The sequence below is a fragment of the Salvelinus namaycush genome, chromosome 12 (genome assembly GCF_016432855.1).
Source record: "Salvelinus namaycush isolate Seneca chromosome 12, SaNama_1.0, whole genome shotgun sequence".
In the NCBI taxonomy this organism is placed as follows: Eukaryota; Metazoa; Chordata; class Actinopteri; order Salmoniformes; family Salmonidae; genus Salvelinus; species Salvelinus namaycush.
Window position 1 is genome coordinate 28,085,463 of NC_052318.1, and position 12,830 is coordinate 28,098,292.

Here is a 12,830-nt window from a genome sequence, read left to right on the forward strand (position 1 = left end):
GAACTGTGGGAAGCATTGGAGTCAACATGGGCCAGCATCCCTGTGGAACGCTTTCGACACCGTGTAGAGTCACCTTGTGTATTGTTTTGTATTACTTGACTGTTGAGGCTAGAAATACTATAATTTCGCTTCACCTGCGATAACGTCTAAAAATGTGTACGCAACTGATTTTGTTTTGAGGTGGCTGTAGATTAGGACAGGGATGTATTGGCACAGGAAGAGGGGAGCTTTATATATCCTTTCTTTCATTCATCAATGAATGATAGAAACCTGTACTGCCCTTGAAGGATTTTCTTTCAACCTCCAACATACTTGGCCTTTTCATTTTATACATTTGGTTTTTCTAAACAGATTTTTCCACCTTTTCCTCTCAGATAAGCTCCAAGCAGGATGTGGTGTTCCTCATCACCAAATATGGCTACATCCACCTGTATGACCTGGAGACTGGCACCTGCATCTACATGAACAGGATCAGCGGAGAGACCATCTTTGTTACGGCCCCTCACGAAGCCACCGCCGGCATCATTGGGGTCAACAGGAAAGGACAGGTACAGATACCACCTCTCCCACCCTCCTCTATTCCAAACCGACCTCCTTTATCCACACCTCCTCTACCCCGAGTGGTCTGAGGTAAAAATAAGTTGGAATAGAAATATGGCCTGATTGATTGACTTCAAGATGTTTAATGAGTTTCGAGTTGAACAATGTAAAGAGAACCTTCACCTCATCCTCCACTAATGATTAGATTATTTTCTACCACCTCTACTGTGTATCATGTAATATATAGCCTAATACATTGAAATCCATTCAGCTAGATGAGGCTAGTTGAAACCCTTGTGGTATTTCTATTGATGTGCTCCACTGTAACCCAGCCCAGTCTGTTTCGTCCTCATTACTGTACCACCGCTGGTCCAATACTGCTCTGCATTCCATACATTATACAGCCTATAATGTAGTCTCTCTGGGGATGCCAGAAACATCCACCACCGTGAGCTGATTACTCAAGCGGTACCATGGATAATACCACCCACCACCACCGCATCTAAGCCCCAATAAGACAATCATCACCACATTCAACCCTCTTTCATATTTAATCATGTTTTCATGAGCAACACAGGGAAGTGGATAAATGCTAGGTGGACGAGTGGTGTTGAGCGAACAGGATAAATAAACAATTCCCCCGGCCTGCCGTTGTCAGAGGGCTCAATCTAAGCCAGGAGCTGTGCGTTCATTATAAATAATCCAAGGTGTCACTGGTGAACCAGCGAGAGAGCCCCCCTCCCCTCCAACACACACATCCTCCACTGTGAAGGCATTACAGCAGGATAATGGGATCCATCTAGCTGATGAATAATGTTCCAGCCAGGCCACAGACCCCATGCATTATTGAGTGGAGGAGGGAAAGTTGATCTGAGAGAGACACAAACTAGAGCACAGAGCACACAGCGCTAGACATTGGCTGGGGGTTTCCATAGAGCAGTGAGCACAGACTGGCTGTGGTTTGTATAGATAATGGCATAGAGACACTGGCAGGGTGTGGCTTCTAAACAGTAGAGTGGTTGGGTTGGGCTACAGCCTCCACTTGACTAGGGCTCAGGTGAATGAATGGCATTGGACATATTTAGGCCTAATCCTCTCTTCTTGTCAGTGGAATGTTTGATAAGTGAATTCATTTGCTTCCCTTTGGCTGCTGAAGATGTAGCCAAGCTAACTGGAGTTGGAATGCAACAGCATAGTAGTCTTGTGTAGTTTGATTGCTCATTATAGTTGGAATGAATTGTAATATCTTAAGAGCATAATGCTTTGGTAATAGGGATGCCTGCTGGCTAAGCAGGTCCCTACAGTGCTTTTTTTCTCCATCGAGTCCCACACAGGGAGCTGTGGGGCTCACATCTCCTCTTCTGTGTGTGTGTGTGTGTAGCGTGCACCGTCCGTCCGTGTCCAAGATGCTGCGTCTGCAGCCTGGCACTGGCTGACCTTGAGATGGAGGAATCTCTGCAAAAAGCTGCACAAAGCTGCCCTTCAGAAATTGGAGAGATAAAAGAGAGGTGAAGAGAGAAAGGGAGAAAAGGGAGAGTGAAAGAGAGGGAGAAAAAAAGCCACTACCCTCTCAGCAGCACATGATGTTGAGTGGGAGGCACCAATGCTCTTACTGCTGACTGGCTGGGAGGAGAGGCTCTCTGTCAGCCAATCACAGCCCCTAGAGTCACCCCGCATCACAGGACTCTGACGTAAGCTTTGTCGTCAGTCACAACTGTGTGTGTTTGATTCAAGGCCACTGTAACACCGATACTACGGCTCGTCTCATTGGCAGCTCAGTGTCTGATGGGTCTATTTTTTTTTTTTTTTTTTAGATGTGGTTGTCCTAATGATATAAAAAGGGTTTTCTTGGTTGAGGGCCAAGATATGGTGACTTCCACTCTGTCAGAACCAGTTGTGGATGATGTCAGAGCTCTCTGTAGTCTAAGGGTTTGACTCACAGCTCATCCCCCTCCTGCCCATCTCTCTGCCCCTAGGTCGCTCTCTCTGCCCCTAGATCGCTCTCTGTGCAGCCTCTACCTCCTGCCCCTAGGTCGCTCTCTCTGCAGCCTCTCCCTCCTCCCCTACACACACACACACACACACACACACACACACACACACACACTCTCTCTCTGTGGTAGAGAGGGCATATCTACACTAAGAGCTCCATTGTATTTTTTTAACCTTTTCTTTCCCTCCATCCCACCCACCCTTTATTGGCCCATCCATATTATATGGGGATGTGGTCTCTGACCCCTCCTCTCTGAGTGAAGGGGAGAATGAGGTGCAGTCGTGCCTCCTATAGAGCCTCACCTACCAGAGGCTCACCATACACTGACACACTAATGATGTATTTATTACCATACCAGCCCCAACCCACAGCCTGGCTCAATGCCCCCACAACAAATTATAGCATTTAGCCTAATATGCCATGATTGCCCTCTACGTGTCTCTATTCTGTTTTATCTCCATGCTCATAGAAGTAAAACGGTGTGTGCTTCAATGTGCTTGCTGGAATATATATGCGACGCAGCGGAGTCTATGGTGCACTATGCAGTGTCCGTCATCGATGGTTGTCACTGAGTGCACTCACGCTGTGACGCTGATGGCGTTTGACAGGCCCTGAATCGTCTGCCTGTTAGTGAGACTACTACAGACTGAGGCCATTTCAAAGTGGTCCATTCAAGGCTCTTGTTATACATTTGCCCCCCACCTCCCTCCCTCTGACCTCACTGTCCTTCTCCCCTCTGATTGGTTGCTTGTCATTTGGAGTATTCTTTGAACAATGTGGCCAGCTGGTGCCTAACTGGGTTGGTGCAGGAGAAGTACAAAAAGGGAATAAATGAACGGTTAGCTAGCTCCATCTCTCCAGCAGAAAGCAGACACCCCTCTCTCTCCCTCCCTCGCTCCCTTCCACACATGTCTGTGTCCTTTGTTTACTTGTGACGTTGTAGCTTGGATTGCCTCTGGCCTGCCATTCACTGTCCTGTCTGTCAGTTACCTGATCTGGAGCATACGCTTTCATATCAACATGTCTGTCAATGGGAACAGTGTGTAAGAACAGAGGCCATTGTAGCTAGATAGTAGATACAGTCCCCTGTCAACAAGTTAGAGCAGTAAACACTAGTGAGATGGTAGAGCGCAATGTTGTTGATTTAATTTCTCCAGTCATGTGACAGTAGTTCTTAAATTGCGTTTTTAATTAAGCTTTTTTGTGACCCTGTAAATACTTCAGATTTTTCCATAATTCAACAAAAGCCACAATCCACTCTTAATCTGCAACCCACAAGTAGAGACTTGTCATGACCCACAGATCCAACCCACCATTTGAAAAATGATACTAAGCAATACCTTTATGACATCTGTGAAATGTCCCCTCAGGTTCCCCCTGTGCTGTGTCTAGGATAATGTCCAGAGACTCTTCTTTCACTGTGTCTCTCTGTCTCCAGGTTCTGTCAGTGTGTGTTGAGGAGGAGAACATCATCCCTTACATCACCAATGTGCTGCAGAACCCAGACCTGGCCCTGCGCATGGCCGTCCGTAACAACCTGGCCGGGGCCGAGGAGCTGTTCGCGCGCAAGTTCAACAACCTGTTTGCTGGCGGAAACTACTCTGAAGCTGCCAAGGTGGCCGCCAACGCACCAAAGGTAACGAACACATCAACGGTACACGGTCTCCCTCCAGGGGTGAGCTGATCACATCATTGTGATGTAACTAGAAGTTAAAGTAACTGTCTAGTTTTTCCAGATTACTATGAATATGACCCTTAATTAATTACATTATGAGTGAAATAGTTTTCCTTCCAAGAAATATTAATGACAAGTAAACAGCTGCTCAGCCAATGAGCCAGCGTGATGTCACATATGAGGAAGTGGCAAGCATTTTTGAAACGGTCTATTTGAGATACAAGTTTGAGGTGGGTTTTTGAAGTGTTTTATAAAAATTTAAAAAATGCTTTGGCCACATGAGTATATTTTAAAAGTGAGATTTTCACTGGACAGTTTAAAGTGTGATATCTACCTCTTTACAACCAAAGTGCATTTCCTTCCATTTGTTCTTGTCTTATGTCAATACACTAGAAAAGTGAATAATGGGTCATTTCATCACTGGAGTCTATAGTGTAGATATGCAGATCAGACTGTTCTAATGAGCGTGTCCCCAGCATGTACAATATGTTGCTATGTGGAATATGTTTTTTAGCAAAACCCTCCCCAAAACGTATATCAGCAGTATCTCTGTCTGTGTGTTTATATAAACTGCAGCTGACCCCTCCACCCATGTCTAAGTTGTTCCCTCTCTGCTCTCTCCTCCAGGGTATCCTGCGTACTCCAGACACCATCCGTAAGTTCCAGAGTGTGCCAGCCCAGCCGGGCCAGACCTCTCCCCTGCTGCAGTACTTTGGCATCCTGCTGGACCAGGGCCAGCTCAACAAGTTTGAGTCTCTGGAGCTGTGCAGGCCCGTCCTACAGCAGGGACGCAAGCAGCTGCTTGAGAAGTGGCTCAAAGAGGACAAGGTGTGTGTGTGACTGTGTCAGATAAAGGGGGGAGAGATGGGCATCTGACCTTCCATAGGAAGAGGCTGTGTGTCTGTCCATGTTGATATCTTCCCAGTCATCTGGGTTGTTAATCCTTTCTAAAATGAGCCAATCTGTTTATGCTGAGCATTTAAATCCTTTTTTGCCCCTCCTTCAAAGCATGCTTGGCAATATTAGCATCTCCTTTGTCAGTCTCAATGTTCCCCCCCATAGCTTCACACTAATCGTGAATATTAAAATGTGTTAACCCAACACCTGATGGTAATTCCGCACATTCCAAACATAACGTTCCAGCAGTGTTTTTCATTAGGGTCGTTTACCTGTAGGGCACAGGAGGTTGGTGGCACCTTAATTGGGGAGGACGGGCTTGTGGTAATGGCTGGAGGTGAATATGTGGAATGGTATTAAACATTGTTTGATGCCATTCCATTGACTCTGTTCCAGCCATTATGAGCCGTCCTCCCCTCAGGAGCCTCCACTGCTGTAGGGTAGTTGTGGTGAAACCTACTTTGTCTCTTAGCTGGAGTGTTCTGAGGAGCTGGGGGACCTGGTGAAGTCAGTGGACCCCACCCTGGCTCTCTCCGTCTACCTGAGGGCCAACGTACCCAACAAGGTCATCCAGTGCTTCGCTGAGACCGGACAATTCCCCAAGATAGTCCTGTACGCCAAGAAGGTACGTTGTCACTCTGAGACAGAGCTCCGTTGCTGTTCTTGTTTCGTTTCCTTGGTTTGGTTTCCTCATTACACAGTTGAGGAAGTGGATGAGTTGTATCTTAGTATCCAGAGGGGTGCTTTAGAAAGGGGCTGGGGCCAAATAGGGTTTGCAAGGAGGGTTTTTGCTTTTGTTAGCTAGATGCTTGATGTGTGAATGAAAAGTATGTCATACGACAATTACAGTTTTTTTGTGGGAGTATGTAATATTACAAATATGCACGTTGAGGAGCGGGATGGTGCATTGGTGGTTGTAACTGTTGCTCTTCCTGTGTCTGTAGGTGGGCTACACTCCAGACTGGATCTTCCTGCTGAGGAATGTGATGAGGATCAGTCCAGAACAGGGCCTGCAGTTCTCCCAGATGCTTGTCCAGGACGAGGAGCCTCTGGCTGACATTACACAGGTTGGTAGGAGGGAGGGGGAGGAGGAACAGGGGAGGGAGAGATGAGAGGTTACGGAAGGCTTAGGATAGAGGGGATGAGGCATCAGACAAATGTTTTGCTTCAGTTGCACTTTTCCACTCAGATGAGAATTGTCTATCGGCATACAGAGTCTGTAGCTTTTCTCCGGTACTTTTCCCAGTGTTTCTCCTGTAAAATGCAAGATTAACTTGAAGCAAAACATTAGGAAATGCAGCTGGCTACATTCTTCCTATGATAAACATTAGAAATGTGATGGCCATGCACCGTTTTTGCAAATAATGCATTGCTTTTTTCATTGTAAGCTCATTAACTTGTGTGGCTGCTAGCCAAATAGCGTTGCACTTCTGTCATCTTTAGTTGCATGTCCCTGATCACTCTATTGAAGCATAAAAACACTATTGACTTTTAATCGAAAACGCAGGTGAAATGGTTTAAAACGCAGATATTTAACGTTTTGTTAAGGCAGATTTCTGAACTGTAATACGACCCCTGAACACTGTGTGTAGTGGCTGTCTTATGTTGACAGTTGTTCCTTTCTCTCTGGCCCCTGTCTGTTCAGATCGTGGATGTCTTTATGGAGTATAACCTGATCCAGCAGTGTACCTCCTTCCTATTGGACGCCCTGAAAAACAACAGGCCTTCTGAGGGACCACTGCAGACACGCCTCCTGGAGATGAACCTCATGCACGCCCCACAGGTTCTCTCTCTCACACACACACACACACACACACACACACACACACACACACAGAGGGAGCGCTTACATTTTGAGAATATGCCAATTTAATATTTGCTTGCGCACAAAGCAAACGTGACTGTAAGTGACATTCACACGTTAACACTGTTCTATTCTTATCCTTCTCTGTAGGTTGCTGATGCCATCCTGGGCAACCAGATGTTCACCAACTACGACCGTGCCCACATAGCCCAGCTGTGTGAGAAGGCTGGTCTGCTGCAGAGAGCTTTAGAGCATTACACCGACCTGTACGACATCAAACGGGCCGTGGTGCACACACACCTGCTCAACCCAGAGGTAGTAACCCTACAAACTCTAGAGGACCCCCCCCCCACCCTAACCCTCTATGACAGTAGTACTCAGGCCACTCCCCTCTCATATGTGCCAGCTTGTGTGTGAAAAAACAACCAGAATACATTAGTTTCAATTAAATTCTAAATCATTAATTTGATTTAGACTTTTAGGACCCTTGTATGTATAAAAATAGATGTATTTGATGAAAGATTGAATTTGGCCTTACCTGATAAATGTTTTTATAAAAAGGAGGTGTGTTTGGAAGTGTCCTATATCTGAAGCTCTGGAAAATATTATTTTTGTTACCCATATTTAACCCCTTTTTTGGGGGGCACTTAAGTATTTCCATATACTGTACTTCCATAAAATGTTTTAACTGGTACTGGCCTACCTTCAGATGAGTCCCGTGCTGCTTGTGTGGGTCGTAGAGCAGAACTGATTTAAAAGTGGGGTCATATTAATTTGTAGCCCAAACCGTTCTGAACCCTGGCTAGATGAACATGACTGTCATGTATTTCCACATGACATTATCTAGCTCTGCTGCTGCTTCTACCTCCTCTGTGCCTCCTCTCTGTCTTTTCTCTCCTCTCAATTCAAAAGGGCTTTGTTTTTGATTAGCCAGTAATCCGACATTACCAGTAAACATTAAATACACAAACGTTTTAAAAGAATAACATGTTGTATTATAAGCTTTTAAAATGTTATGTAACGATTATAATGTTTTATAATTAGCTGTGTACAAGGTTGTGACAACGTGCAAATAGTAGATGGTATGAATGGCAAAGGGAAAATAAATGATCTTTCTCTCTCTCCTTAGTGGCTGGTGAACTTCTTTGGCTCCCTCTCAGTGGAGGACTCTCTGGAGTGCCTGAGGGCCATGTTGTCTGCCAACATCCGTCAGAACCTGCAGATCTGTGTCCAGGTGGCTTCCAAGTACCACGAGCAGCTCTCCACCAACTCCCTAACGGAGCTCTTCGAGTCCTTCAAGAGTTTCGAGGGTGAGACACACAGACACACTTTCACACTTATGCTTCATAGATCACTCTCTCTTCCAGCAATCAGCTAAGTAGGCCTGAGGCAACAGGGTCTGTCCATAGGCTCTGTAGAATGTCCTAGAGTGGAGTGGAGCCCACTAGGACAGGCTGCTGGACCTCTTTAAGCCCAGGGTAGACTAGATAGGAGGTAGTCAATCATAATGGAGGTACAGCTCAATAAACTAAATGAGAGACCCTGTTTTCAATTGTCCAAATAATTTTGCAAAAGAACATAGAGCCTGAAGTGTGATGTACATTTAATTAAACCAGGGGTGATGAGATGGCAACAGTAGCCATCCGCTCCAGTCTCTTGGGGTACAGTTGCCAGCCACCTTATCGTAATCACTGTTCTATTTCCCAGCCAATGGCTCACAATTGAACTTGACTGGATGTCCTGACATGTCAGACTGGCATGGTGTCTGGTACTGTATTTCCTCTTGACTGACATTGTCTCCATGGTGATGCTTTGTCCCAGGTCTGTTCTACTTCCTGGGTTCCATTGTTAACTTCAGCCAGGACCCAGAGGTCCACTTCAAGTACATCCAGGCAGCCTGCAAGACGGGACAGATCAAAGAGGTGGAGAGGATCTGCCGAGAGAGCAACTGCTACGACCCCGAACGAGTCAAGAACTTCCTCAAGGTAAAAGATGGAGGGAGAAGGTATCTAGAGGGAGATGAAATGCAATGGACTAAACATACTCTTGTTTTTTTATCCCCCTCCTATCTTTCTTTAGTTTAACTTTATTCTATTCTCTTTCATTCTCACACTCTCGTCTTTTCTTATCATTATCATTTATTTTGAAATTGTATTGCATTTAAATTACAAAATCTGACCTTCTGAACTTCTGTCTATCCTATGAATACGTAGATGTGCCTGCTAACACTAGCATTCGTGAAAAGCTTTCATTTAGCCTTCATTGGTAAGAAGTTCCTGATGGCAGTTATCTCTTGTGCTTTTCCCTGTTGTCTGTGGAATTGCAGGACATGTACCAGGTAAATCTATCCCCGAGTACAGGACACCCTCCCTATTTTAGTTTCACCGCCGCCCCTGACTTACTTCTAGAGATACAGGATTAAACCTGGGATTTGTATGACGAGTACAATGACACAACCCGTTAATGTACCCAAAAACCATTCATCCATGATGGGGTGCACTAAACTCTAGTCTGTCTGTCCAAAACCTGTAGTTTTACAGTTAGCTGAGCTACTAGCAACAGGGTGTTGTGAGTGTACTTCTGTTTTGGATTCGTAACTGTGCATATACAGTGGGGCGGCAGGTAGCCTGGTGGTTAGAGCTTTGGACTTGTAACCGAAGGTTGCAAGATCGAATCCCCGAGCTGACAAGGTAAAAGTCTGTCGTTCTGCTCCCGAACAAGGCAGTTCGGGGGCACTGTTCCTAGGCCGTCATTGAAAATAAGAATTTGTTCTTGACTGACTTGCCTAGTTAAATAAAGGTAAAATAAAAAATATATACCTAGCTGTTATCTGAGCTGTAGTCAAGTTAAGTTTTGGTATTGCAGTTCTGTTATCTGTATGTAAGGTCTATCCAGCACAAATGAACTCAAGTAAGCATGGCTATTGTGGTGCATTTAAATTTGTTTTCCTATGTGGATGGATTCAGAAACTAAATTTACGTCATCCAGATAACCTGGTATGCCCACATACTGTAACAGTCTTCCTGGCTGTGCAAGAGGAGTCAATGGGCCTCATCATACACTGAGTCCCAAATAGCACCTCATGCCCTACATAGTGCATGGGCCCTGGTCAACAGTAGTGCACTGTAGGGAATAGGGTGACATTTGGGATGGAACCATATAGTTTCAACAACATGCTAAAGCTAGATGTATTTTTGGTGGCAGACCCTTGGAGTGCTCTACAGGGCTGTGAGGTACTCAATCCCAGTGTATTAATCCTGTAGGAGTGTTGATGGCAGTCAGCCAGTGATCACACACACAACACGCACAGGAAACAACCGCAAAACACGCACTGTGTTGAGGGTCTACTGTTGCGGGCTCCAATAGTGGTGTGTATTGGGAGTGTGTGGCAGTACCTCAATAGTACCTGCAGAGGGAGACCTACGTCGGTGTACATGTGTGAGTGAGCTGTACTTGGCTTAGATCATTTTCTTGTTTCTTTCCTTTTTTGCCTCTTTCTCTGTCCATACTAGTAAACAATGTTTTCAATACCTAACCATCTTCTAATCTCTCAAAACGTGACTCCTTCCATTTGTCGTCGTAGTTGAAACATTTTTGGTTTTTGTTTTCCTCGATTGTGACATTTTTCAAATCACATGAGCAGGATCATTTTAAACTGGAAAATGAAATCCCAATTTCATATTCAGTGATTCTAATATTTATTTTGTCATTGTACATTAGTGGTTGTATGAGCCCAACGAGATTACAGTCAAACCTCTAGCTTTTTTTAACTACTTGCTTAATTTTGAGCTACTTTCTTAAAAACGTCTATACATACAGGTAATAACAACAAAAACGCTCCAAACTTTAACACTTGCCATTACGATCAGTGGTTAAACCCAACCCTTACATGTCAGGTTTGGCTGTGATCATTGGTGGGCTCTGATCAGATGTTCAGTCTCATAACTATGTTGTGCTAACCTTGGCCCCTCCCCCTGCTCTGTGATTGGACAGGAGGCCAAGCTGACAGACCAGCTCCCACTCATCATTGTGTGTGACCGCTTCGACTTTGTCCATGACCTGGTCCTCTACCTGTACCGTAACAACCTGCAGAAATACATTGAGATCTATGTGCAGAAAGTAAGTGAATGTGGTCACACACTTTTGCTCAAACAAACACACTGTCAAGCATCCTAGTTGACATAATGTACAAACTTTTAAGCAAGATATTATCACTAAGTTTCATGTTCACTCAAACTAGTGCAGACTCAAGATAATGGCCCCACAGTGAAAATGCACAGTGTCCAAGAATATTGACGTGTGTGTTAGGTGAACCCCAGCCGTCTGCCAGTGGTGATAGGAGGGCTTCTGGATGTGGACTGTTCTGAGGACGTCATTAAGAGTCTGATCCTGGTGGTCAGAGGACAGTTCTCCACTGACGAACTGGTGGCTGAGGTGGAGAAGAGGAACCGGTACAACACAACCCTTTTTCATCATATGGCAGAAAGAAACTACTAGTTAGAAGGGTTAATTTTAGTTGATAGTAGCTGTTATAGCACCTCAACCTATTTAAACACTGTGGTATCAAGAAATAAAGTACTCCTTACTTAGTCTTTTATACTAGCTGTGATATCAGCATCCGTAGTTGTCAGCAGGCTCATCTCCCTCTCTTTTTCTCTCCCTCAGACTGAAGCTTCTCCTCCCCTGGCTGGAGGCCCGTATCCATGAGGGCTGTGAGGAGCCCGCTACCCACAATGCCCTGGCCAAGATCTACATCGACAGCAACAACAACCCTGAGCGCTTCCTGCGTGAGAACCCCTACTACGACAGCCGCGTGGTGGGCAAGTACTGCGAGAAGAGGGACCCTCACCTGGCCTGCGTTGCCTACGAGAGAGGACAGTGTGACCAGGAACTCATCAACGTCAGTAGCTTCTCCCTTCCTCTTCTTTTTCTTATAGGAAGTAGTTTCATATAGGTTAGAATGTAGGTCTAACTAAAACATATGAGTGTACATTTAAATTCTCTGCATTGCTATGCATTAATATGAACTGACATGCTTTGTTTACAACAGTAATACTGGGAATAGCCTACATATGAAAGTACTGTTTCAGAATGTGAGGTGAGAGCCTAGTGGACGAACAGTGTGCGTGCTCTGTTTCCTGTCAGGTGTGCAATGAGAACTCCCTGTTCAAGAGTCTGTCTCGCTACCTGGTCCGTCGCAGAGACCCGGACCTGTGGGCCAGCGTGCTGCTGGAGAGCAACCCCTTCAGAAGACCACTCATTGACCAGGTAGGTAGTCCCCATACACACCAGTCTGGACCAGCTCTGAACCAGTATTGGGATCAATTCCATTCTCAATTCAGTCAATCTTCAATAAAGGTTTTTCAATTTAAGAACAAACTCGTTCAGCTGCTGGAGAAGATCGTACTGTATAACTCAGCCTTCGGTGAACCTTCTGAATTGACCCAAACTCTGATTCATGCATCTACTCATGACCATATCGAAATCTATTTTCCCCTCCCTGTCAGGTGGTGCAGACAGCCCTGTCTGAGACCCAGGACCCAGAGGAGGTGTCAGTCACAGTCAAGGCCTTCATGACTGCAGACTTGCCCAACGAACTCATTGAGCTGCTGGAGAAGATCGTACTGGATAACTCTGTCTTCAGTGAACACAGGTAACAGAGCTACTAGAGCTCTGATACCTGTGCTCACTGTAGGCTGGGCTGTCCATTGTGTTTTCTCTCTAGTTCACTTCCGCCATCTTTTTTATACTCTTCCAATAAATCAAACTTTATTGAAAATACATTTAAAATCGCAACACACTCTACAGTAAATGTAAAGTGAACTTTACAAGATCGTAACTTTACACACAGAATTGTAAACTTAACAAAGCTTTACATATACAATTGCTGAACTTTACAACTTGATTTCTGGGATGATTTG

At 45.1% G+C, this 12,830-nt stretch overlaps 1 protein-coding gene across 4 annotated transcripts in view; it reads left to right on the forward strand.

Moving 5' to 3' along the window:
* Window positions 1-12,830, forward strand: part of LOC120057063 (clathrin heavy chain 1) — a 51,163-nt gene that overhangs the window by 27,111 nt on the left and 11,222 nt on the right. For all 4 annotated transcript variants that reach the window (XM_039005446.1, XM_039005448.1, XM_039005447.1 and 1 more), the window contains 14 exons: window positions 375-548; window positions 3,972-4,169; window positions 4,836-5,036; window positions 5,578-5,730; window positions 6,050-6,172; window positions 6,751-6,888; window positions 7,060-7,224; window positions 8,039-8,219; window positions 8,731-8,894; window positions 10,903-11,028; window positions 11,218-11,360; window positions 11,575-11,809; window positions 12,055-12,177; window positions 12,417-12,562. In XM_039005446.1, coding sequence (XP_038861374.1) covers window positions 375-548; window positions 3,972-4,169; window positions 4,836-5,036; window positions 5,578-5,730; window positions 6,050-6,172; window positions 6,751-6,888; window positions 7,060-7,224; window positions 8,039-8,219; window positions 8,731-8,894; window positions 10,903-11,028; window positions 11,218-11,360; window positions 11,575-11,809; window positions 12,055-12,177; window positions 12,417-12,562 — 2,270 coding nt within the window. The remainder of the gene's footprint in view (window positions 1-374; window positions 549-3,971; window positions 4,170-4,835; window positions 5,037-5,577; window positions 5,731-6,049; window positions 6,173-6,750; window positions 6,889-7,059; window positions 7,225-8,038; window positions 8,220-8,730; window positions 8,895-10,902; window positions 11,029-11,217; window positions 11,361-11,574; window positions 11,810-12,054; window positions 12,178-12,416; window positions 12,563-12,830) is intronic.